Source organism: Vulpes vulpes, chromosome 13 (assembly GCF_048418805.1).
Source record: "Vulpes vulpes isolate BD-2025 chromosome 13, VulVul3, whole genome shotgun sequence".
Classification (NCBI taxonomy): Eukaryota; Metazoa; Chordata; class Mammalia; order Carnivora; family Canidae; genus Vulpes; species Vulpes vulpes.
The window spans coordinates 32,565,351-32,590,612 of NC_132792.1; the positions used below are offsets into that span (position 1 = coordinate 32,565,351).

Genomic DNA, 25,262 nt, shown 5'->3' on the forward strand with positions numbered 1-25,262 from the left:
TTGTTGGATGAATTATAGGACAAAGTATGTAAGAAAGGGGATCTTGTTTCTGTTAGAAACCAAGATTTTCAGCATCTACAACAAAGAAAAAAATAGAAAATTTAAAAATTAAGGGAAAGCACTACAATTGAAATTTTTGTATTGATAATATCAACACAAATATACCAGCTCTTAAAAAAGAAAATAAATAACTCCTAGCTCTGTCCACAAAAAAGATCTATACACAACAACCAACCTGGTAGCCATGAGCATCCCAAGTGCCCAGGCTGTAGTCTCTAAATATCATATTTCAATTAAAGAAACCAGGGCTTCTTAGAAAAATGGCTATTTTCAAGTCTAGCATAGGAAATCTACAAGCTGAGCCTAAGAAAGTGAGTCATGCCAGAGAGCAAGGACGATCAAAGACTAGTGCAGTTGTGCAAAAAGGAGTCAGAAAGCAACCTGAGGGGCTCTCACTAGTCAAAGACGGACAATTTGAGCACATGCACAAAATAATAATAACCAATGTCATGAATTAAAACTCACTCAAGTATGCTAAAAACCCATAAATTCATAATGATATTTTAAAGAATAACCATTGATCCCCTTTGTTTTTGTTTTTGTTTTTCTTAAAGATTTTATTTATTTATTCATGAGAGGCACAGAAAGAGAGGCAGAAACACAGGCAGAGGGAGAAGCAGGCTCCCTGCAGGGAGCCCCATGCAGGACTCAATCCCAGGAATCTGCCCTGAGCCAAAGGCAGACACTCAACCGCTGAACCACCCAGGCGTCCCCATTGATCCCCTTTGAAGAAACCAATCATCAAAGGGAAAGAAAAGGGCATTTACTCCACCTTTTCATGGAAACCAAATGGGCAACAAGCAAAAGTCATTTTTTATACAAGAATTCCAACTAATAAATGTTGAAATGTGAGAATATTACCGTTTTGCAATTTCTAATAAAATAATTGATGTAGGGAATAATTATCAGCAACGGGAAGCTAAGACACTTTATAAGAGATGGATCGGTTTGGCACAGCTGATGGTAACCTCACAGCAATGAGAGATAACCAGATAGTATATGGTCCCTGATGTGTGCAGCTGGAAGGAAATCATCACTTATGACGCATTCTTACCCCCCAAACTGAATGTAAACCCCAGTAAGCCTGCAGTTCTAATTACTAGTTTACAGAGAACACAGGGACACATTTTAAACACCACCATAGGTGTGTATAATCAGCAAAATCCAAAAAAAAAAAAAAAAAAGGGAAACTCTACAGAACAAAAAACCAGGTTTCTTCAACAAATAAAAAGGGGGAAGGAGGAAATGGGAAATCTATAAATTGAAGGAAATTGAAGAAAAAGATAAATGAAACACAATGTGTGGACATTTTTTGTATCCCAACTAAAACAAACTAGTTTAAGAAAAAACATCAATGGGACCATGGGTGAAATTTGGACATGACTGAATTTGGGTTATATTAGAGAATTAAGGAATTTTCTTTAATTTTTAGATGTGATAATGATATTGTGGTTATAAGGCTGAAGCATATAGAACTGCTGATATAACATCATTTCAACTTAAATGACCATATCATTCATATGGTTTAATCTTAAATCTTTTTTAAAAGAGTCCCCAACTTTTGGCGATCCATATAAAAGTATTTATGAATGAAGTTACATGTCTTCTGGAATTTGCTTCAAGCTAGTCCAATTGGTGAAAAGGAATGGAGGTAGAGAGGAAATCAGATTTGCCACACATTGATAATTGTTAATGTGGGATAATGGATATGTGGGGGCTTGTTATACTATTCTCCTAATTATATTTATATATTTGAAATACGTGTGTGTCATTTTAAGGTCTTAAACTTTTATATATGTTTGAAATGTTATGTTACAAAAAATGCCTGAGGCTACAGGTAAGGGATTCCAGAATTGTTTTGAGCAATTGCAAGCAGTTGGTATCTGCTGGGAGGAGCAATGCTCAGTTGAAGATATAATTGCTAGGGTGTACATGTGTGTGTGTGTGCAGGTGTGCTTGTGTGTGCATGTGTGTGTGTCTGTGTGTGACTGCTTGTATGTTTAAATCACCTTCTCACACAAGTTTTCATTACATTTCCCACTGATTTTTTGCTTGTGGCTGTGGGATTTGAGGGTTCTAACAAGAGTCAGTGTTTGAATTTTGAATTCCTGTGCAAAAGAAAAAAAAAATAAAGCTAACCAGCTTGGGCTCATTCTCCCTGGGTCTCTTTGTTAATGTTTTTGGCAGCTTCTATTTAAATGATCCCTCTTCTGTAAGTTCACTGGGTGTTTTCTGCAGTCTTACATAATGGCTAGAAGCCCCTGTCTCTACAAAGGAACACCTGATTCAGAAAAGCAAACATCAAAAACAACGTCCCATTCATCAGCTGCCCAGACTCACAACCAACCAGACGTGTGCTGATTTTTTAAACACTCCCAGCTCTGGGACGCCAGGGTGGCTCAGTGGTTGAGCATCTGCCTTCAGCTCAGGTCCTGGGATCGAGTTTCACATCGGGCTCCCTGCAGGGATCCTGCTTCTCCCTCTGCTTGTGTCTCTGCCTCTCTGTCTCTCTCTATCTCTCTCTCTCTCGGTGTCTCTCATGAATAAATTAATAAAATCTTTAAAAATAAATAAATGAACACTCCCAGCTCCAGCATCACAGCCTGTGGGGGAAACTGAGCACTAAGGAAGGGTAAGTGAAGCTCAGAGAAACCCCAGGGTGATGACTCTTCTCACACCTCCTGAAAGCAGCTCCACACCCTTAGAAGAGTTGCCAGCTGAGAAATGCATCTCCAAGGCAGCAACCACAGTGCTGAATCAGGGGGACCTGTGCTGGAGAGATGAAGAGTCTCAATTCCTGGAGGCCTGGGGCAGGGATTGCTCCCCAGAGAAACCAGCACCTTACTCCTGGTGGTGCCTTCAGAAATCGCCTTCAAGGTAAGACTCTTAGTCCCGTTTATACCTGTTCATTCCACCATTGTTAAGGGCTCAGCATGTGCCAAACTCTTTAGTGGTGCGTTTGAGGCCTGGGACTAGTAACTGCAAGCCCTGTTCTTGTCTCTCCTCCACGCTGCCTTGAGGGTTAAAGACAGTGGCTCTTAAACCCAGCCCAGCCTCAGAATCACCCAGGACAGGAATGGGCCTTGGCGCTGGGCCACAGCCATTCATTTATGTATCACCCATGGCTGCTTTGGTACTGAAACAGTGGAGTAGTTGCAACAAAGATCACGTGAGCGGTGAAGCCTAAAAGGTTTCCTAGCTGGCCCTTTACAGTGAGGGTTTGCCAATCTGCCGTCTAGGACCCCTTCTCTGAGAGGTCCATGGGCCAGCAGCTCCAGCATCACCTGGGACCTTGTTAAAAATGCAGAATCTGAGGGCACCTGGGTGGCTCAGTGGTTGAGCGTCTGCCTTTGGCCTGGGTGTGATCCCGGGTCCTGGGATTGAGTCCTGCATCGGGCTCCCTGCATGGAGCCTGCTTCTCCCCCTGCCTGTGTCTCTGCCTCTGCCTCTCTGTGTCTCTCATGAATAAATGAATAAAGTCTTTAAAAAAGGAAAGACAGATAGAAATGCAGAATCCAAAATCCCACCCCAGACCTAGGGAAGTCCGCTTTGTCCTGCCCTAGAGAACCTGTCAAACCTCCAGGCTTTCTGGCCCCTACAGAAGCCCTGGGGTGGGGTCTTTTGTTTACATTGCCCATGTGAATCTGATGTGTAGCCACCAGGGAAATAAGGAGTATAGCTGGCTGGGGCGGCCTCTTGCTGGACCCAGGCTTCCAGGTCTCCCTGCCCGGTGCCCGTGGGGCCCTTCCTGAGCGGCGGGGCGGGGGGGGGGGGGGGGGGGCAGTCCTGACGCGGGCAGGTCACATCCAAGGGCAAGGTGGCTTTCCAGGCCCTGGGCTCAGTGTTCAGCTTCTGAGGTGGATTTGTTGAGTTACCCAGGGATGGTTTTTTAGCATTTTGAGCCGGCGTTTCTCCCTCATTAAAGTGGCCGTTTCCAAAAAAAAACAAAAAACAAAAAACGATCTTCCCTGCAGGACTGACACCTGATGGCTGGCAGGGAGAGGTGACCACTGGGGGCTCACAGCTGAGTGCCTCTCTAGGAACTGCCCTCTGCGGGAGGAAGGAGTCCCACCCAAGGTCACTTCCCCTTGCTGGGTGCAGCCCGAAGCTGATACTTGTCTGGGTTAGGGTGAAAACACCTCTCATTACAATATCTGAAGGGCCATCCCTGCTCCAAAGCCCCAAGCAATTCAACTTCTCCTTTAGCCCAGTCCCACCCCCCTCACCCCTCAAGCCTGTTGTTCCCTAAAGCTCTCCCCAGTAAAAGTCCATCTCAGTCTATTTCCTGACGGTCTGTAAGAGTATATGGCGCGATTGTACACATGACATGGCCATTGGTAAGAAAATGCAAAACGGAGTAAGCGTGCTAGGTGTGTGCTAGCAGGTAACACGCACCTGAGGCAGGCACACAGGAGCTATAGGGCTTTCAGAGGTGGGGGGTCGGGGGGTGGCCCAACAGGATAAGGTGCTTCAGGCAAAGCCAGGCCCTGAGTCAGGCTAAGTGGAGGGGACCTGCAGACAGCTAGTAGACGATAAGGCTGAAGAGAAAGCCTTACATGCCAGTAAGACAGCTGCATTCAGCTGGCAAAGAAAAATCATGAAAGGCTCTGAGCAGGAGAATAACACGATAATGATCCCAGTAATGCTTCAGGAATATTCACCTGGCAATGGTGTGAAAGATACTGGAGTGGCAGTGACTGGGGGTCAGGGGACAGGTCAGAAAGCCATTGCAAATGTCCAGCTGACGGACAATGAGGGCCAGAGCCAGTGGTCAGTTAGGCAGCCGGCATGAAAGGAAGAGCACAGGGCTCAGAATGCTACGGAGCTGGGTTCCAACCCCCCCTCAGCCCCTGGGGCCTTGGAGTCCTAGCCAGTCACCCCGCCTCTCTGGCTTCTCCCCACCTGCCCAACGGGGGGGGGGGGGGGGGGGGGGGCGGCTAACAGAATTAGGTAATGAATATTCAGTGCCTCTCTGGCTTCTCCCCACCTGCCCAACGGGGCGGGGGGGGGGGGGGGGGGTGGCTAACAGAATTAGGTAATGAATATTCAGTGCCTGGCACATGCCGGCCACACAGTTCACCAAAGCCACGCTCCCGAGGCAGTGGCTGTGTTCATCTGTGTTTGCACACACACCACTTATCACCCCAGCCAAGCATGCCTGAGCCTGGCTGCTCCGAAGACGGTCCCTAAAAAGTGATTCTTGCACGTAGTAATTTCATGAGGCCTCGGTTTCGTGCTCCCACTTGGATTGTCCCCCTTATGAAGGGTGCGCAGGCAATTGCCACCTCCATTGTCGCCACTGTGCTGTGCCCTGTTGTTATGACGACCGGTTTCCCAAACAGCCCTGCTGTTTGCTTCAAATCCTTTCAGTTTCCTCCTGCCCCAAGTCCACAAGCCCCAGAAACAATAGCGGGGTAGGTTTTGTAGATTTCCGCAGGAAATACCGTCAAGTCTTTAAATTAGCCAATTGGCTGCCTGTTGCTTCTCCAACAGAAGCCCCAGCCTGAGCATCAGGGTCACCGTGCACAGCCAACCTCCATAAACATTCCTGCTGATTGGAAATCGGTGCCACGGAATATCAGCTGGCACGTCAGTTTCTGGCTGGCATTAACTTTGCAGGAAAATGACTCAGAAAACAAAGGAATGTCCTCCGTACCTCTCATGTACACCGCACAGTCTGATGCTACAGGACTAATCCAGGGGAGCCTCAGTGGCTCAGTCAGCTAAGCGGCTGCCTTGGGCTCAGGTCATGAGACCAGGGTCCTGGGATGGATGGCGGGGCTCACTGCTCAGCAGGGAGTCTGCTTCTCCTCCCTCTGCCCCTACCCCTACTCATTCTCTGTCTCTCTCTCAAATAAATAAATAAATATTCCAAAGATTTAAGTTTAAGCTATTGTTTGCATTATTTCTAAAATCAGTTCAGTATTAGCACATGAAACTTTCTCAACCAATATCAACCTTTGGGCAGCCCCGGTGGCTCAGCGGTTTAACGCTGCCTTCGGTCCGGGGCATGATCCTGGGGGCCTGGGATCGGGTCCCACGTCGGGCTCCCTGCATGGACAGAGGGTAGCTGTCTCCCTCTGCCTGTGTCTCTGCCTCTCTCTCTCTCTATGTCTCTCGTTAATAAATGAATAAAATCTTTTAAAAAAATCAACCTTTGTGAACTCAACACACAGTAATGCTAAAAATGCTATTTATTATTATTATTACTGCAAAATCTTAATATCTTAATACCAATAACCATGCTGCTCTGGTTTCTAGCAGACCTCCTCCTCCTCACTTTCCTTTCTCCCTTCTCCTTCCTTTCTCCTACTAATCCTCTCTCCCCTCTGAGGTAGCCTTACAATGGAAGGTGTAGTTACCCTGCTGGCAGCCTACCCAATATCCATTCTCCCTCCCCTTTTTTGCCAAAAGGACCATGATACTTTCAGGGTAATGGTGTATGCCCAACTAAAATTCCTGATCCCTAGACTGTCTTGCAGCCAGCAGTGGCCATGCAACATAGATCTGGCCAACGATACTGAAGCAAACCTCACTGGCTTCTGGGAAAGCTATCACTTTTACAGATAAAAAGGAACAGACTCAGGGAGAATGCATCTCTCCTCACCTTCCTCCTACCTAAAGTAAGATGCTATAACAGCTTGCAACTATGGGGATGAAATCCACATACCACGGATGGCAAAGTAATAAACTCAAAGAGCCCAGGTCCTTGACAGCCTTCCTGAGCAGTGCAGCTAACTACCCCCAGACTTTTTATGAAGTGCAGAATTTAAAGCCTCCACTTGCTAAACCACATTCCTCTGGTTTCTGTCCCTACCACCAAAAGCAGTTCCTTACCGATAGCGATACAAAAAATGAGGAGAGTTCCTTCCATTCAACAAATATTCTCTGAGTGCCTACTCTGTTGCTGAATGCCCTGCTAAGTACTCGGGCTATAGAAGCAAATATGATCGGCAGCCCTTTACCTCCTGGAATGAAGGAGTAAAGAAATAAACAGTAAATGAACAAGACAACAGCAGGCTTGGTGATTGGACAAAATAATAATAATAATAATAATAATCATCATCATCATCATCATCAGATGGTAACTGGGGAAGGCTGGTCTCTCTGAGGAGGTGGTCATCTGAATTGGGAGCTGAAAGAGGAGGTGGAGTCAACCAGGTAAAGAGTGTGAGGGGGGGGCCCTCCAGCAAGTGCCCCAGGAAAGTGGTGGCAGTGTTCAAAGAACAAAGAAGAAGCCAGCATGCTGGACAACTGTGTGTGTGTGTAAGCAGGTCAAGGAAAGGGGTTGCTGGGGTCTTATTATACATATAACAGATTAGGAAACTACCAGAGGCTGTTAAACAAGAGAGGGACAAGACCTGATATATGTTTTTAAAAGATTTTTCTCCCACTAACATGAAGAATGACTTGTCAAGGGCAAGAGCAGAAGCAGGCTATTGCTGAGGTTAAGCAAAACGTGACGGTGGCCTGGGCTCAGGGAAGAGCTGGAGATGTGGTGTAGCCCTTCACTGTGGAATGGGACTGCCTGTGATGTGTCCTCACCTACAGTGACAACAAAGAACAACCTCATGAGTGCACTTAGAATCCACACAGGCAGATAAGAGGACAGGGTAGCTAAACACATCTTTTGTTTTTTGTTTTTTGTTTTTAGCTAAACATGTTTTAAAAATGCTGAGGTGCCCAGAAGAACATATAACAGGTGACTAGAGGTAAACATGGGAGAATTCACAGCAAGTCTTGATTTTTTTTTTAATTTAGTATTCAGAGGGAAAGAACAGCATAGTGTTGGGAGCTATTACACAGGGACTGTCATGGCATGTTAATAAGGAATTAACAGAATTGCCAAGAAGGGGTAAGAATACTGAAGTTCTAGAGCATGAATTGTTATTGGGTGCAATTACCAACACCTATGACTTGCTCCAGCAATGCCAGGCAGCTCAGAACCAGGGATTTTAAGGAGGACAAGGGAAGAATGACCTCAGGTTTGAGCCTGCGCCCAGGGCAAGACTGAGAGGTGAAGAAGTCAGTACATTCTTGGGTACAAGAATGGCAGCACTGGGGGTGCCTTGGTAGCTAAATCGGCTAGGAATCTGCCTTCAGCTCAGGTCGTGATCTCAGGGTCCTGGGATTGAGCCCCTGCATCGGGCTTGCTGCTTAGTGGGGCTCTGTGTCTCCTCTGCCCCTCCCCCTGCTTGTGGTCTCTCACTCTCTGTCTCTCTCAAATAAATAAAATCTTTTTTAAAAAGAACAGCAGCATTAAAAGACCACACACTTCATATTTGTGGATACATTCATTCTACGATGATTCCTATCCTACAATGTGGAAACTGACAAGCTAAACTTGTTCAAGGTCACAAATCTGGTAAATATCTGCTTTCAAAGTCTAATTCCTTAATCACAGAAACATAATTCTTCAAACAAAATAATGAGGAAGAAGATGATGATGATGATAAAAAAGAGAGCCCAGAAAAGTCCAGAGACTGGAGGTCATGATGGGTATGAGAAGCTGGCTCATTGAAGGAGAGGAAACATATGAAATTGTAAATGGACAGCCCATCAGGCTGGGTGGTCTCTGGGTGAGGACATATTACAGCCTGGTGCAGTGGCTCTGGCTTGGACTCTGGGGCTGAAGGGCCTCTGGCTACGAGCTACCCACTCAGTCTTGTGCAAATCACCACTTAAATGCCCAGGAAGATAGACAAAGACCCAGACTCACAATCACCCAAAATGAAGACTAAGAGATAACCTAATCCCATAATCTAAGAGAAATTGGCACTATCTAGAAGGAAGATGAAGCTGGATTAAGAAATATCTAAGGCTTCTGGTTTTGCTTCTTTATATAGACACCATGTGGCAAGATGCAGGTAGACACTCTACACCTATGCACCCGATCCGGAGCTGGTAGGGATGGGGTTTTATCCAAACCAGAACGCTGGGCAGCCCATCTACGTGCCACATGGGCATTTGAGGCTCAGACGGAGAGCTGGTCCCTACACACACCCCACATGCCATGTCAGTACATTCATAAAGCAACCAGGAATCCCAGAAAACAGCTGGGAAGAATATGAAACTTGGCCTGAGCCAATCGTTGGGGGTGGCAGTGAGGTGACAGGGGACAGGGTAACTATAAACAATGGAGTCACAATATGCATTCGCTTCCTATGTAATTCACCTGAATTCAACTATATTTGCTCAGGGGAGAAAAATCCCTTCACTTATCCATGACCTTCCTCACCCCTCACCTCTTCCTCCATTCAGACTAGCCTTTGGCTGCCACTACCTCCAAATACTTCCCTAAATGCAAATAAAACAACTTTTTTTTCTCTCAGCCTCTGAGCTTCCAAGAAATTTGAGGAATTTCTCCTCTACCCCTCAAACTTAAGCACAATCCCCACAGTAAATGTCTACGGCTGCCCCATAGACACCTAGATGCAGGACCTGAAGGGTAAAACTCTAATGCTGACAGAGGCATTGTTTCTCTACACTTTCTGAAGTTTCTTAAGAAACATCCTTGCATTTGAAACCAGAAAAAAAAAAAATTTAATCTGCCCCAAGACTTCATCTCTAACAAGCCCACCAGGTGACTGGGAAGCAGGTGATTTTCAGAGCACCCTTTGCAGCCCCTCTCAGGGTGCCCAGGACAGGGAGGGTGCCAGCAGTAGTGTCCCAGGCCTGCCTGGTCTGCTCAAGGGTTCCCGTCCTCAGCCTTGTAAATGCTGGCAGGAGGCTCCCACTCCAAGTAGTTTTTCAAAACAGCTAAAGGCAGATGGGGTGGAGGAGGGCACTAAATCTGTGCTTAGCCGTTACAGCATGATGGACATTGCCCCAGGTTTAGAAACAAGGCACCTGATTCCCAACGTGGGCTCTTTCACTTCCTAGGTGGGTGACCTTACTCTGATCTCTTCATCTCACTGAATCTGTTTCCTCGTCTAGTAAATGGAGGTTACAATGATCTGTAAGGTTATTTTAGAGAGTTATGTAAACTAATGTCCCAAAGAAAAATTCTCACATACATTAGATGCTCAATAAATGCTAATTGAATTTAAATGACCAAGGAAATAGACCCAATCTCTGAAGGAAGTATGAGGTAGTGACAATAGAAATCCTCTCTCTTATTACTTCCAAGTGTTCACAGTGTTAGTGCTCATAAATACATTTATATTAGCTTTCCAGGGCTGCTGTAACAAAGTACCACACACTGGTGGCTTAAGCAGAAGAAATTTATTGTTGCACAAGTCCAAGATGAGGAATCTGAGATCGGGGCAGTTCCTTTTGGGGGCTGTGAGGAAGAATCTGCTCCATGCCTCTCTCCTAGCTCCTGGGTGGCTTGCTGGCAGTCTTGAGCGTTCCTTGGCTTGTAGAAGCATCACCCTGACCTCCGCCTTCATCTTCACATGGTGTTCCCCTTGTGTGGCTGTTTAGGTGTTCAAATTTCCCTTTTTATAAGGACACTAGTCACACTGGATTAGGGCCCATATTAACGACCTCATTTTAACCTCTGTAAAGACTCTATTGCTGAAAAGTCACATTTGGATGTGCCAGGGGTCAGGACTTCATGTTAAAATTTGGGGGGCAGACAGTTGAGCCTCTAACAACAGAGCAATGGAGACAGCTGGGGGGGCAGAGTGGGAGGAGAACATGTAAGGTGAATGTTGGTGGCAGCTAAGCTGGAAGGGGTTAGATCATAATGTGGGCTCAGGATACACCATCCAGTGTCCTCTCCAGATGAAAGCCAAGAGGTATTCAGACTAGCCAGAGAGTCTCTGTAGGAGTCCCAGCAGAGATAGGATTTTACAACAGAAGCAAATGGTCTTTGAGAGTGGCTAGAGGCTGTGGGTCTGACACACAGGGCTCCTGGGATGTCAGCCCAGGTCATTGGACAGGGACAAGAGGCTCATGCATCCAACAGAAGGGACAGAACAGCCTTATCAGCAGGAAGGGGTTGTGGGTGAATAGATCCCCAGGCCAAGGCAGGACCACTATGGGTCTCAGCCTGAGGGATTACTAAGTACAGGGTAAGCCAGGAAAAGACTCCGTGGTGCTGGCTGAGAGGGGACTATCTTCCTCTGAGTGGGGCCCAAGTTTGGAACCTTAAAGTCATCTCTTGTCAGAGTTAGAATAGTTTATCTGGTATCTAACAAAGACACGGTTCAGTGGACTGATTTCTAAGATAGAATCATCTACGATAAGACTCAGGGAAGAGGAGATAGGATAAAACTTCATTTGCTTAGCTGGATCATTTGTCCAACTCTACATTTTTACAGGCAGGCATGCAACCATCAGGCATGCAGTGATTGCTGGCAAGCTGGCAGGGCTCACAGGCCAACTGGATGGACAGAGGCATGAACAAGCTTCAGCAATGCAGCGTGACTGGTGTCATTATGCGAAGTCCCTGGAGAGCCTGCAGCAGGGTGTATATAACTCTACCCCGGTGTGTCCTGGGCCATGAGCCCATGAGACTTCCTTAACTTGATGAATAGCCTGGGTTTACTCCCACCTGTTTTTGTAGGTGATTTCTGCAAAACAACCCTTGTAACAAAGAGGCTTATGTTTGACAAAGGAGGCAGAGAAAAGTGGGGGTGTTTTCTTACTATGCAACCAATCAGGTAGACAAGAACCCAGAAAAGATGCACAGATGGAACTTCTGAGGAAAGATAACATCTCTGGAGACTACAGGAGAAAGAAAGGACAGAGAGAAGGTTCAGGAGAGTCAGTCGTTAAAGAAAGAAAGGGCCCACTATAGCTGGGCACAGCGTTAGGAACAAGAATCCAGTGATGAGCAACAAGACCCCCTTACCTTGTCATGCTTGAGGGGGTAAGCATTAGCTGATAAATCATCTGAAAATATAACCACAAGTATAACAGGTAGACAGGGGGAGGAGGGTGGGGAGGGAGGATCCTTGTCCACCAGAAAGCCCCAGGTGAGCTCTCTACTGGGACTCTCTCTGGAGGAAGGAAGCAGGATAACCTTCCTTCACCTGCCCCACAGTGAGGGCCTGCAGAACAGTCCTGCTTCCTCTGCCACCCTCCTCAGGGTCTGTACACACACTGCTCCTTGCCCCCTACTCCCTTGCAAAATGAACTACTCAGTCGTGTGTAGTCCTCCAGCATCTTTCCCTCATGCGGTTCCAGTATGGTCTACATGTTGACCTGAAGCATATCCACCTGTGTGTCTGTCCCCACTATATTATTCATTTCTTATGGTTCAAGGAACATACCTTAATCTACTCTGTGTCTAATGTGTATTGAATGAATAAGAGAGCGAATAAGTATCTTTTATCTTTAGTCTGTCAACACAGGGAAACAGAGACCTAGAATATCATCTTAATGGCACTATCAAAATGAATCAAAGTCAGCACGTTTAAACATTAATCTGAAACCAAAGAGATACGTTTTAATAGGAATAAATTAAAAAACCTCAACTTTGGGTTACTGAAATCAATAATATGAACGCAGGATTCATGAGGGGGAAAAAAACCATTCATTTGGCAAACATTTGCTGAATGCCATCTATGTTCCAGTCACTGTTCCAGGTGCTGGATATATAGCACAGACAATGTCTCCAATTCACAGGACTTAAATTTGATTAGAAAAAAAAGATCTAAGAGTTTTAACTAAGCACAAGTTTAATGTGAGTCATCAAGATAATACAGCAACAGCAGGAAAACAAATCTTAACCTGATTTTGCCGGCACCAGGAGAGAGCCCACATGTTGCCCTATACCAAGAACTTGGCGCTAACCACAGGTCTCTTGTATCAGCAGGGACTTTGACAAACCAAACAGCATATCTGGAATAATATGGTCAGGTCCCCACAAGTCTGAAAAACGACTGAAGGATTTGCATGTGTTTGGACTGGAGAACCAATGGTCAGAGGAGATGCAACAGCCATCTTCAAATATTGAGAGCTGTCTGCACAAGACTTGACTGCAAGGGCATGGAGTTCACCAGGTAGAAATTACAAAGCAACCAAGAGAGTGTCTCACAAGAGTATTTGCTCCACGGAGGCCTCCTTCCCTAGGGAAGACACATTCCATCCTCAGGGATGCTCCAGGAAAAAAACTATGCTGAGACCAGACTAGAATATCAAGAGATCACAGTACACTTTGAGTTCCATCAACTGTAAAAGCAAGAATTCTATAGTTAATCTCCCATTAATCAGAAAGGCAGTATTTAGGAGTGTGGGCTTTGGATTCAGGCAGAGCTGGATCCCAGTACGAGACTGGTAAAAGTCATTCACACACTCTAGGCCTCATTCCCTTACTAGTAAGAGAAAGATGGTTGCAGTTCCTACCTCATCCTGGCCATGAGGATTAAGTGAGATGATTTACATTAAGTGCTGCTTTGTACAGTATCTGGCCCTTGGTAAGTCATCAATAAACATTAGCTGATGGTAATATTGAGTGCTCTTAATTTTATTTTACATATTTCAATTTATTTAGGTAAATCATTTTGCTGTGAGTCCCTAATTTCATAATCCTCCATCTTTCATTTACCAAAGTAATTATTGTAGCAATTTAAAACTAAAGTAGAAGGACTTTAGAGAAATTTGAAGTGTTTCATTCCCTAAAGAAATTAGGAAAATACCTAACAGTACAAGAAGGGATATTTAAGGGTGTAACTTAAGGGACTTGTGATCAAAGTAATATTGGGACACTACTCATATACGGGATGGCTGAGCAGGCTGGGGTATGGCAACCCCAGGGACTCTTTTTCTCCTTGAAAGACCCCCATCAGATAACAGAAGTAAGAATCAATCCAGCAAACTGATTTTATGAGGACTAAATCATGTCAGACCAATTTAATTTCCTCCTGTAACAAAGAAACAGGCTGCTGTGACACAGGGAAGCAATGAATAGCAGATACTGTGGTTTCAGCTAAGTCTTCAATTTCAGGCTATGAAATAGCCAAATCTAAGAAGTTAATTGAATTCTGCTGGCTAGTGGAGAGGATCTTTCAAAACAGGCACCAAAGGCTCAGGATATACCTTCCTTTGTAGGACTGGCAGAAAAAAATGCCCCTTTCCTGCAGTAAAATGCAGAATTCTTCCAGCAAATATTTATCAAGCACTGTCATGTGACATGCCCTCAGTCTGGATTGGATGAAGAAACTGAAGTAAGATTGACAAGCAGACAGACTTAAATGGGACTTTTCAGTAGATGTGAGTACGGAGCTGGTGGTTGGGGAGTGCTACAAAAGAAATGGAATCTTTGAACTGGGCTGAGTATTTCAAGGAAATAGGTACAGTTTTAAAGAACAGCTGTCGGGATGGGGCCTGAGAGGCTCAGTTGGCTAAGCGTCTGTCTGTCTCTTGATTTCACGTCAGCTCATGATCTCAGAGTCCTGAGATGGAGCCCGATTTCAGGCTCTGTGCTGGGCATGGAGCCTGCTTAAAACCCTCTGCCCCTCCCTACCCCACTCCAACCCTGCTCATGCTGTCTCTCTCTTAAAAATCAAAACAAAAAACAAAAAAACAAAAAACAGCTGTGGGATGAGAAAGGCACTTTGAAGATCTAGGTTAAATGGATCCAAATGGGCAAACTTCAGTAGCAAGGACGTCTTCAAGACCACCTGCCTGGCGAGGCTGCCCCATATTTAGCAAGGAACCACAAATGAGCATGCTTGTCCCAGGCTGCACCTGTTGCAGGGACCCAATCCGATGAGGCACAATGAGTCAAGATGGCAGACTAAAAAGCAATGAGTACCGGAGATGAATATTTAGCTATCCCATAATAAGCTTCTCATACCCATACACACCAGACACTCCCAGTCACCAAGGCAACCTTGCCTTGAAGCTGTACTTTGTCCTTTTTCACACTAGATCTTTTTAACCATTTTTCCTTGGAGTGCAGCTCTGGCCTTTGACTCTGCTGAGCAACACCACACCTTCTTGGGAAATGCTGTTAAATCTAACATTTACCAGGTCCCTTTTGAAGGCTTATGTCTTATCCTTGTTTCTGACACTGAGCTGAGTCAACACATCCTTTGGAAACTTGCTGAAAGCACCAGCAACACAAAGTAACCATTATGATCGCCTGCCGCTGTGTCAGAAAAATTAGAGACACAGTGTTATGTCTTCCACTGTTTTCACTGACAGTCTTGCTTTTTAAAAAAGGGAATCACCAAGTTCCTGTGGACAAGGAACCAGCTTTGATCCTTAAAGATGGAGAGACTGATTCTCAAGATTAAAGTGGCAGTTCTTATGTAGGAAGCATGGATATAAGATTATTGAACTTTTCACATTTCTTTCCTCCTCCTTATAATTTACAGTATGCTTCAAATCAACCTCATTTTCCTCTTTTAGAAAATATTTTAATTTATTTGAGAGAGAGAAAGCTTGAGCAGGGAAGGGGCAGAGGGAGAAGCAGGCTCTCCGCTGAGCAGGGAGCCCAACATACTGGATCCCAGGACCCTGAGATCATGACCTGAAACCTAAGGCAGACACTTAACTGACTGAGCCACCCAGATGCATCATTTTAACATCATTTTCTAGCTCAGGTTTCATTATTCAGAAATTTTGAATTCGTTATTCAAAAATTCAAAACAACATAAAGGGATCCAGAAACAGTTAAAATATTTTTATGCAAATAATGATCTGACTTTTGATAACGTGTTTGTCCTTTTCCACCAACATGTTTAGGACTAACGGTTATTAGCTATTAGCATCTGCTTAAAAAAAAAAAAAAATCCCTCTGATTTGTGACTGGACCAGAAAGTTCTTTGCATGTCCTTCTATTAGATCTCTGCTGGAGAGGGAGTGTTCCGGGCATGTAATCCACAGCCGTAATCCTGCTTCCCAGGGAGCACGGCGACCACGAGGTGGGCAGGCAGGTCCTGGCCGTGGACCGAGTGATGGAGAAGCGGGCTCAAGGGCCGGGCGGGCGAGCGCGGGCCCGACTCCGGTTTGCGGGCTTTCGCCGCCCGAGGGAACTCCCTCCCGGCGGGGGCAGAGGCGCCAGCCGAGCGATCGGGGTCAGGCGCCCGCCTGTGCATCGGGGCAGACAGGGGCCAGCAGCCCGTGCTGGGAGACGTGGCGGGCCCGGGGGGGCCGGGGCCGGGGGGCGGGGGCCGGGGGGCGGGGTCCGGGGGGCGGGGGCCGGGGCCGGGGCCGGGGCCGGGGGCGTGCCGGGTGGGCTGACCCCCGCGGGGCTGCGGGGCTGCGGGGCTGCGGGGCTGCGGGGCTGCGGGGCTGCCGCGGCCCCGGGGATGGGCTCCGCCGCCGCAGGGGTGTCCCGCTGCCCCGCGCCGGGGCCTGCGTCGGTCGGTCTGTCCTCCCGCCCCCCGCGCCGCAGCGCCGGCCGCCCGGCCCCTCCCGCTCACTCACCCGCCTGCAGGCCGCCCGCCTCGGGGCCGCTGTCCGCGGCAGCGGCGCTGGGCGGCGCGTCCGAGTCGGTGTAGGTGAGCCAGGTGGACTCGGTCTCCCGGGTCCAGCTCTCGTAGTAGCGGGGCTCGATGGCATCCGCCCGGCTCCCGCCACAGCCCATCCTCCCGCGCTGCGGGCGCGCCCGGCGGCTCGCGGCTCCGGCGGCGGCTCAGCCCCGGCGGCGCAGCCCAGGCCCGCGAGGCGGCGGCGACATCGCGTCCCCGCCCGCAGCCCGCAGCCCGCCCGGCTCCCTGCTCCCGGCTCCCGGCTCCCGGCTCCAGCCGCGCCCGCCGCGCCCGCCGCCCCCCGCCCTCCTCTTCGCCTGCGAGGCCCTCCCTCCCGCGCTCGCATCCCCTCACCCTCACCCTCACCCTCAGCCTCGGCCTCGGCTCCCGCTCCCGCTCCCGCTCCCCCTCCCCCTCCGTGGCGGCGGCCAGGGAAGGAGACGGAGGCGGGGGTCCCTCGAGGGCTTCGGCCCCGCGGGGCGGGATTACCGCCTCCAGGGTCCGGCGCACCCAGCCGTCCGCACACCGCCGGGCCGTCCATTCATCTGTTCACCTATTCATCCGTGCACCGTTCTTTCCCTCTCTCCTTCCTTCCTTCCTTCCTTCCTTCCTTCCTTCCTTCCTTCCTTCTTTCCTTCATCCCTTTTCTCCTTCCGTCCTCCCATTCCTCTATTCTGGAGGGAACTGAAGCCCTTGGGAAAGGATCCCAAGCATTCTCACCACTTGTTTCAAAGCGGTAGAGCTGAGGACAAGCCCCCCAAATGGGCAGAGAGTTATGCCACAAGAATTTAAAAAGTAGAGCCCTTGCCTGGTCTTAACTGGTTTGGAGAGTAGGAGGGGGGGCCTATGATCTCTGAGAGAGTTGGACTAGACTCTATCACTAACACCTTTCCAGTTTTGTGACTCTGAACTTTGTTTTCAAGAGAGCAAAACAAGGACCAGGAACTGTTGAGCATCCAGGACACCCTCTCTGGATGGGGCTGGGAGGCATGGCTGGCTTCCCTCCAGTCCCACTTGCAGCCTAGACATCCCTGTGCCCACTGCCCAGCTGTCAGCCTTCCATTCATTCAAGTTGCTAAGTGTGCCAAGTTGCACACTTAGCAACTTGTTGCACACTAGAGCTCAGACTTGGGTAGGCCAGTGAATTTACCTGTCCCAAAGAAGCCGGAACACCTGGTAAAAGAAGGAAACTACCCTTAGCGAGGGCTAGGAAAAGGTAAGAATTGGAAGAATAAATCCTCAATGACCCAGCCCTGCCAGAACAGAACATGATGCTGAATGAGTATTGTTTTCATTCATTCAATATATATTTACTAAATACATATTATGGAAAAACACTTCTATATATATAACACCCATGTAACATATTGTGTATATTACTCATTGTATATAGACTGTAGTGTCTACTGTTTAATACATCTTATAAAGTATATAGAATAAAGGGGTAGTATTCACTATGTCGTACATAACATATAGAATATAGACTACATTGCCTATACTATGTAGCATTCAGTAGATAGACCAATTCTAGGGCATTACCTTCAAATAATCAATGTTCATCAAATATTTTCTTTTTTTAAAAGATTTTATTTATTTATTTGAGAGAGAGAGTGAGCACAAGTAGGGGGAGAGGCAGGCAGAGGGAAAGGGAAAAGCAGGCTCCCCACTGAGCAGGCAGCCCTATGCAGGACTTGATCCCAGGAACCTGAGCTAAGGGCAGATGCTTAACCAACTGAGCAACCCAGGTGCCTCCCATATATATATATATATATATATATATATATATATATATTTTTTTTTTTTTTTTTTTTAATGAATAAATGACAAGAGGCAATATGGGGATGTGGTTAAGAGCACAGACCTAGGGCCCAACTCTGAGTTTGGAGCTTGGCTCTGCCACTTACCAACTGTACAACGTTGGGCATGTTTCCTAACCTCTCTGTGCCTCAGCTTCTTCTCTGTGAATGAGGATAATAAATTGTCTTAATATGTGTAAAGTGCTTGGAAGAGTGCCTGGCACCAAAAAGCACTCAATCACTCAATCACTGTTAGCTATCATGTACATTTGGGGCAAGAAGCAAAAATGGCATCCCTGAAGGAGGAAATCATTGAAATGATGTATTTTCACATGAGATAATGTCTGTGAAATTCTTACCACACAGAAGTTAGGAAAATGATATTTTTCTTTTCCTTTCTTCCTTTTTCCATGATGTTACTAGCAACCTTCCTGCAAATTTCTTACCACCATTCCTGCATAATCATCGACAGAGCAACATCCTATTTTTTCATGGAATCTCTTCTTTTACTATATAACACCACAAATTCAGAGAAATTTTGAACCTAGAAAAAGTTAGAGATCATCTGATCTAGTCCTTTGATTTTACCAACTAGGAAATCATAGCCCAGAGAGGTTTGTGGTATCACCCAAAATCACAAAGTAAAGTGTGATCTCTGGCAGAACTGAATTTTCAGTCAGTACACTTGGGACCTCTGATTGCTGGCTCTTTGCTCTTTTTTTTTTTTTTTTTTTTCTTTGCTCTTTTAATTATGACTCTTTAGTTGCAACTAAATTTTCTACCAAAACCTTAGGAACAAATGTAATAAACGTTAATACATAAGGCATAATAAATTATCTTAAACCATCTGTTCAGAATCTATAACTCAACTGGCATGAAATGGTCACTTTTTTCCATGAAGTTTAAAAGCAACAGCAGAGATGCCTGGGTGGTTCAATCAGTTAAATGCCCAACCCTTGACCTCAGCTCAAGTCTTAATCTCAGAGGTGTGAGTTCAAACCCTGCATTGGGCTTCATGCTGGGCATGGAGCCTACATACATACATGTATATATAAAATAAAAGCAACAACAAAAATAATTATTTTAAAGGAGGTAGGGTTGCAACAAGGAATTGAAAGCCTTAGCAAAACCCATCCAGAGCAATGAAGTAGATTATGCCTTTAAAAGCTATTGCTGAGAGACACCTCAGTGGCTCAGTGTTTGAGCCTCTGCCTTTGGCTAAGAGCAGGATCCCGGGGTCCTGGGATCAAGTCCTGCATCAAGCTCCCTGCAGTGAGCCTGCTTCTCCCTCTGCCTATGTCTCTGCCTGTCTCTCTGTGTCTCTCATGAATAAATAAAATCTTTAAAAAATTAAAAAAAAAAAACTATTGTTGAGTGGTATTTGTAACACAATGGAATTCTCAGAATAAAATATCTGTGGCTTTAAGAGCCCTGTGGTGGGTATAGCTTGTTTCTATGGAAACTGGAGCAGAGGGCTTTAGGGACCAAAGCCCTTCCACCTACGGATCTTATTTATGTGGCCTAGCATCACAGGGCTCTGCCCAACTGCCACGAGCTGAAGAAAGGAGACCTCTATGGAAACAGTCACAGAACAGAAGGACCCTCAACCTGCCCTCAGGATCAGTCATCTGAAAAAAGAGTACAGACAGATTCACTGCCTTATAAGTTTCAAATTTTCCAAGTGAAAAAGTAACACAAATAGCAGCAGCAATAGCAGCAACTATAGCAGCAATAATTCTGGCCAACAGGATGCAGACCCCAGATAAATCTCTTTAGTCCTGAATACCAAATTTCAGTGAGTATCCCACGATTCCAAATTAGTAAGCAAAGCAGAAGTGTAGCTCCATGCCTTTTGTCTGGAGGATTCTCAAGTAGTACCCATTGAGCATCCCTCCTGTTCTCCAATCTTGACTGGCTGACACATCCTCATTGATCTACAGATTGTAATTTTATTGTAAAGGAAAATAGCTCCAAGTTAACACCCCATAGCACAAAATCTAATTGCATTCCTCACATCTGGGTAAAAAAAAAAAGCTGACAAGTGTCACATGGGTCCAGTTCCTCATCTCTCACCTTTAAAGAATGACTCCATCCTTGGGGAGTTGTGTGGCACTGGAGTTCAAGTGATACAGGGTAAACATGACTACCAGAGAGAAAACCAAAAAGAGAAACTGAAATATTGTAACAGCAAGAAGATTAATGAGTTTTGGACTTGGTTTAAGAGGTTAGAAAGGGTGAAAGTGGAAAAAAAATATTTGCCTATGTTACCCCAAAACACAGATGGAGGAGATTAAATGTGAAACTAAACACTGTAAATTATCCCCATGAATCTTTAAACCAAGTAATTCTCAGGATAAGAGAGGCCAGCTCCTCTGGGTTAATTCTAAAGAGATTCAGCAAATTCTTCAGAATTTATCTCTGTGCCTGGATGAATGTCCTATGGTGCTTTGTTATACTCCACAGGAAAACCCAGGACAACGCAATTGCCGGTGTTTCCAAGTTTCTGATTTCATTATATTTCCTTTCTGTGAAGTAGTAGCTAATTGATAAGATATAACAAATAAGAACACCTGGGTGGCTCAATGGTTGAGTGCCTTTGACTCAGGTTGTGATCCCGGGTCCTGGGATAGAGTCCCACATCCGGCTCCCTGCAGGGAGCCTGCTTCTCCCTCTGCCTATGTCTCTCTTCTCTCTGTGTGCCTCTCATGAATGAATAAATAAAATCTTTAAAAAAAATGTAGTGAATAATCGATTTGTTCTCTCACTGGGGAATATGAGCCACATTCTTCTAGAAACAGCCTGGAGAGAAAAATCTGCTGCTGGTGAAGTGGATGTGTGATATTTTTAAAATGACAGAACTTCACATTGTAGACTGTAATAGTTAAAAGAAAAAGGGATGGGAAGAAATCCAGAGAGGCCCTGTCCCACGGGATTAATTCCAAAGAGAATTCAGAAAGCCCGGAGGCTTTGAATAAGCGTGCACATAGCACAATATATTCCTAGGGCCCTTTAGCACCGTCTTTCTCTATGTCCCCTAGCATCACCCTGGGTGAATTCACAGTATTGCCTCTGTACTTCCTCTTCACCTGAAACAAGGTAAGGTTGAATCATTTGCCAAACGTTACTCTAAATGTCGGGAGGCGGAAGACTAGAGCCTACATCTCAGTCTGTACCCAAGGAGGCTTCCTTCTCTTTAGAGCAAAGGAAGGGCAGGTTGTAACTTCTTCCCAAGCTTGGAGAAAGCATTTTCTATGGCTTTGCATGGTGCTGTCTACAGTGTTTATTAAGAACAATGATCCCAGTTCTGTGCATCAGTTCTCCCTGACTGAAGCTTTACCTTGAACCCAAGAGGATTTTGACAGCATGTGAATCTGAAAAGTAGTTTGAGAATCAGCAGGCGGGGCACCTGGGTGGCTTGGTGGTTCAGCGTCTGCCTTTGGCTCAGGGCGTGATCCTGGGGATCCTGGGATGGAGTCCTGTACTAGGCTCCCCTCAGGGAGCCTGCTTCTCCCTCCGCCTGTGTCTCTGCTTCTCTCTGTCTCTCATGAATGAATAAATAAAATCTTTGGGGGGAAAAAAGAGAATCAGCAGGCACTTCAGAATATAATGTGATGAAAAGAGAGGAACCAAAAGAGATGGGATAGATTCTGTCCTCTGCTACTGGTTTACAATGCCAGGAGTCCAGGAGTCCAGGAGTACAGGGTTTCTAAGGCCAAGCTCAAGGACAGGAATAGAATGTTCTCCTCACCTCTGACCATGGCCTGGAGCATGGAGGCAAACTGTGGCTTGGGCTCTTGACCATTCTCAGAAATGTTCCTGTAGCACAGAGTAGACCAGATACTTGAGACTCTTTCTCTGAAAGAAAATAAAGCACAATTTTTTGTTTGCTGTTTGCTTACCTATATGACCCTTAACCTGGACCTCCAATCATTAAAGAGATGTGGTATATCTTATTCATTTCCCTTTGCAAAGAGTTGCTTGCCTTACTGAGTCAGAGCAAATAAAAATGAATCCTGGGCAAGTGAAAAAGTGCAAATTAATTTTCATACTTATATTACTCCTTTGGTGGAGCAAGCTGTTAACTGTACTCATGCATAAAGTCAGACCACAGCGTGGCAAAGCTCAGGGGGACAGATGGTGACTTTTATTCATTCTTTCCCAGATAAGGGTGAAAAGGACCACAGTCAGTTACACTGTCCATGCCACCTTGATTGTTGCTATTGGGATTGACGCCTTCATCAAATATGGTATAGATATAAGAGACAGGGCTGAGATGCAGGGAAGTCAGGCCATTTCTCAATCCTGTCTTGTAAAATTAACATGGAAAGCTTTCTGTTTGTCTTCAGTCAATAGAAAAGTAATCACCTTATCCTAAATGAAAAACATGACTTCCTGATTACAGTAAAGAGAGGGAAGGGGGGGGAAATGAGCAAGGCAGACAACAGGTCTTTCGTTTGTAATAACCCAGCAAAAATTCTGCCTCCTGAGATTGCTGGCAGCTCGGGAGAGATGGCAGAGAAGCTGAGGCAGCCTGCAGGGCATTTGGAAAACAGAAGTTGTCCATTTGCATGAAGCTCCCAATACATTGCCTATGAGAGGGAGGTTGATCTGACTCTGCTTGCATTTGAGGGTCATTAAATCAAGGATTTAGAAAGTTTTTTACATTTTTCCCCCTTGAATGAACATGTGCTCCAGTTTGGACTCTGATGCTCATGTGAGAGCAGAGGCACGTTCTGTGCTTGCTCTCATCTATGAAATGGAGATAAGCACACTACCTATGCTTCATGGTGTTGCTAATGTTCAATAGAGGTTAGCTATTGTTTTAATCTTTACAAATATTTTAGTCTTGGGGCTACTGGGTGTCTTAGTGAAGTGTCTGCCTTCCACTCAAGTCAGGATCCCAGAGTCTCTGGATCTGAGGCAGGCTCCCTGCTGGGGTGAGTGGGTGGGGCAGGGAGTGGGGGGCTGCTTCTCTCTCTCTTGTCCCTCCTCCAGCTCTTTCGCTATCTCTGTCTCTGTCTCTATCTCTCTCTCTCAAATAAATAAATTAATTAATTAATTAATTAACAAACCATTTTTATTTATTTTTAAAGATTTTATTTTGTTTATTTAAATAAAAACAGGGTGAGAACAAGTTAAGTTAACCCCAAGGGGGCTCCAAGAGTATGGAGGCCCTTCTCCCTTTGTGTTTCCACCTCTGGCCAGAGAGGCAGAGCTCATAGGCAGGATCAGCTTTCTGCACAGATGCAGCTGTGTTTTGCACCCAGAGGTGACCGTGGAAACCAACAGGGGGCTCTGGAGGGTGACCATCCATCCCCACAAGGACGCCCTACCTGATGAACAGTGTATCAGACAGACCTTTGGTGCATACCGACAGGCTTCTCAGACTGGAACAGGTACACTTGGGGGGAGGCAGGGTCCTCCACCCAGCTCCTATGACTAATTCTAGCTAACATTTATGGAGCACTTTTATGTCCCAGTCCCTCTATAATAGGCACTTTGCATATGGATTAGCTCATTTAATCCTCACAGCAATGCTGGGAGGTAGGTGATATTAAAGCCCCATTTTTATAATGAGACACTGAGACTTACAAAGGTTAAGTGTCTCGCCCAATGTCAACCATAATACCTAAGTCAAGATTTAAACGCGGGCTGAGTGAAGTAAGTCAATCGGAGAATGTGTATGTTCTCATTCATTTTGGGAATATAAATAATAGTGAAAGGGAATATAAGGGAAGGGAGAAGAAATGTGTGGGAAATATCAGAAAGGGAGACAGAACATAAAGACTCCTAACTCTGGGAAATGAACTAGGGGTGGTGGAAGGGGAGGAGGGCAGGGTGTGGGGGTGAATGGGTGACGGGCACTGAGGGGGACACTTGACGGGATGAGCACTGGGTGTTATTCTGTATGTTGGTAAATTGAACACCAATAAAAAATTAATTTATTAAAAAAGAAAAGATTTAAACGCGGGTCTATGTGACACCAAAGTGCACCCATTGGTCACCTCACCAGTCTGGCATTTGAAAGCTGTTTGGATGGGACTGGCTACCTGCAAACATCTAAGGAGAGGACTTCTCCAAGGGCAATCCCATTTGGGAAAGCTGTATGTGCTCCTACTATTCACAGGATGAAAAATGAAGATTATTAGGACCTTGGGAGAAATTTTCCAATTCCAAGCAGTGTCTGTGCAGATAGTAATCCTATTCAGAATTGAGAAAAATAGAATAGTTACTGGAATAGGGTGAAAAATACTCCACACTAATAAACTCCCTCATAAACAGTCACATGACCAAATCCAGGAACAAGCATGAATAGGAGAACAAGGATTTGATTTCTATGTTGATTTTCTATATTGCATAGGGTGTTTATCCTGGCAGCACCAGGGAGAAACAAGCTAGTAAAAATTATGTGTGGGCTGGTGGAATGTTATGATTATGTGCATTGTTGATTCTACCTCCTGATAGATTCCTTCATAAGGTTGAATTAACTGACGTGCATTTCAAGTTCTCAGCTAACAGCAAACAACTTACTCAGGAACCTCAGGGAACTGCTGCTATCACAGGTCAGAAAGCAGGTGGTTTCATGCTTATCAGAGCATCTCAAACAAGAATAGAATTAGGGTTGTGGGGGGGGGGGGAGGGAGAAAAAAGGTGCCTGACTGAATAAGCCCTGTACAGGCAAAACAGTGTCTCTCTTTTGGTGGCCCAAAAATGTATGGAGAGACATTTTAGGGGGAAAAGGTGTGCAGTGGGAGGATGATTAGAGAATTAAAGGAAAGTAACTGGTCGTGGTGAGAACAAGTTAAAGCTAAATAGTTAAATCTTTCCAGACAAAGCTCCAGGGAGACTGAATGCCTCCTGCGAAGAAGATCTGGGGAAAGCAAGCCTGCTCAGAAAGCAAGGTCTTAGCTGTCAGAGAGAAGGAAGATTCTTGGTGCAGCCTCACGGTGGTTATCCAGATCGCCTCCCACCTCACGCATGTCCCCAGTCCTCCGAGCTCTCTTCCTCTATGAACTTGTGCCCAAAGCCTATAGAA

General features: G+C 45.9%; 1 protein-coding gene across 6 annotated transcripts in view; it reads right to left on the reverse strand.

Moving 5' to 3' along the window:
* BAALC (BAALC binder of MAP3K1 and KLF4) overlaps nucleotides 1-17,116 on the reverse strand; it is an 81,236-nt gene extending 64,120 nt beyond the window's left edge. For 2 of the 6 annotated variants that reach the window (XM_072734113.1, XM_072734116.1), the window contains exon 1: nucleotides 16,387-16,704. In XM_072734113.1, the coding sequence (XP_072590214.1) occupies nucleotides 16,387-16,546 (160 nt within the window). In that variant the 5' untranslated portion in view covers nucleotides 16,547-16,704. Of the gene's footprint in view, nucleotides 1-16,386; nucleotides 16,705-16,790 lie in introns of those variants that run through there. The other 4 variants (XM_072734115.1, XM_072734114.1, XM_072734112.1 and 1 more) reach the window with 4 other exon arrangements.
* Between the last annotated feature and the right edge of the window lie 8,146 nt (nucleotides 17,117-25,262).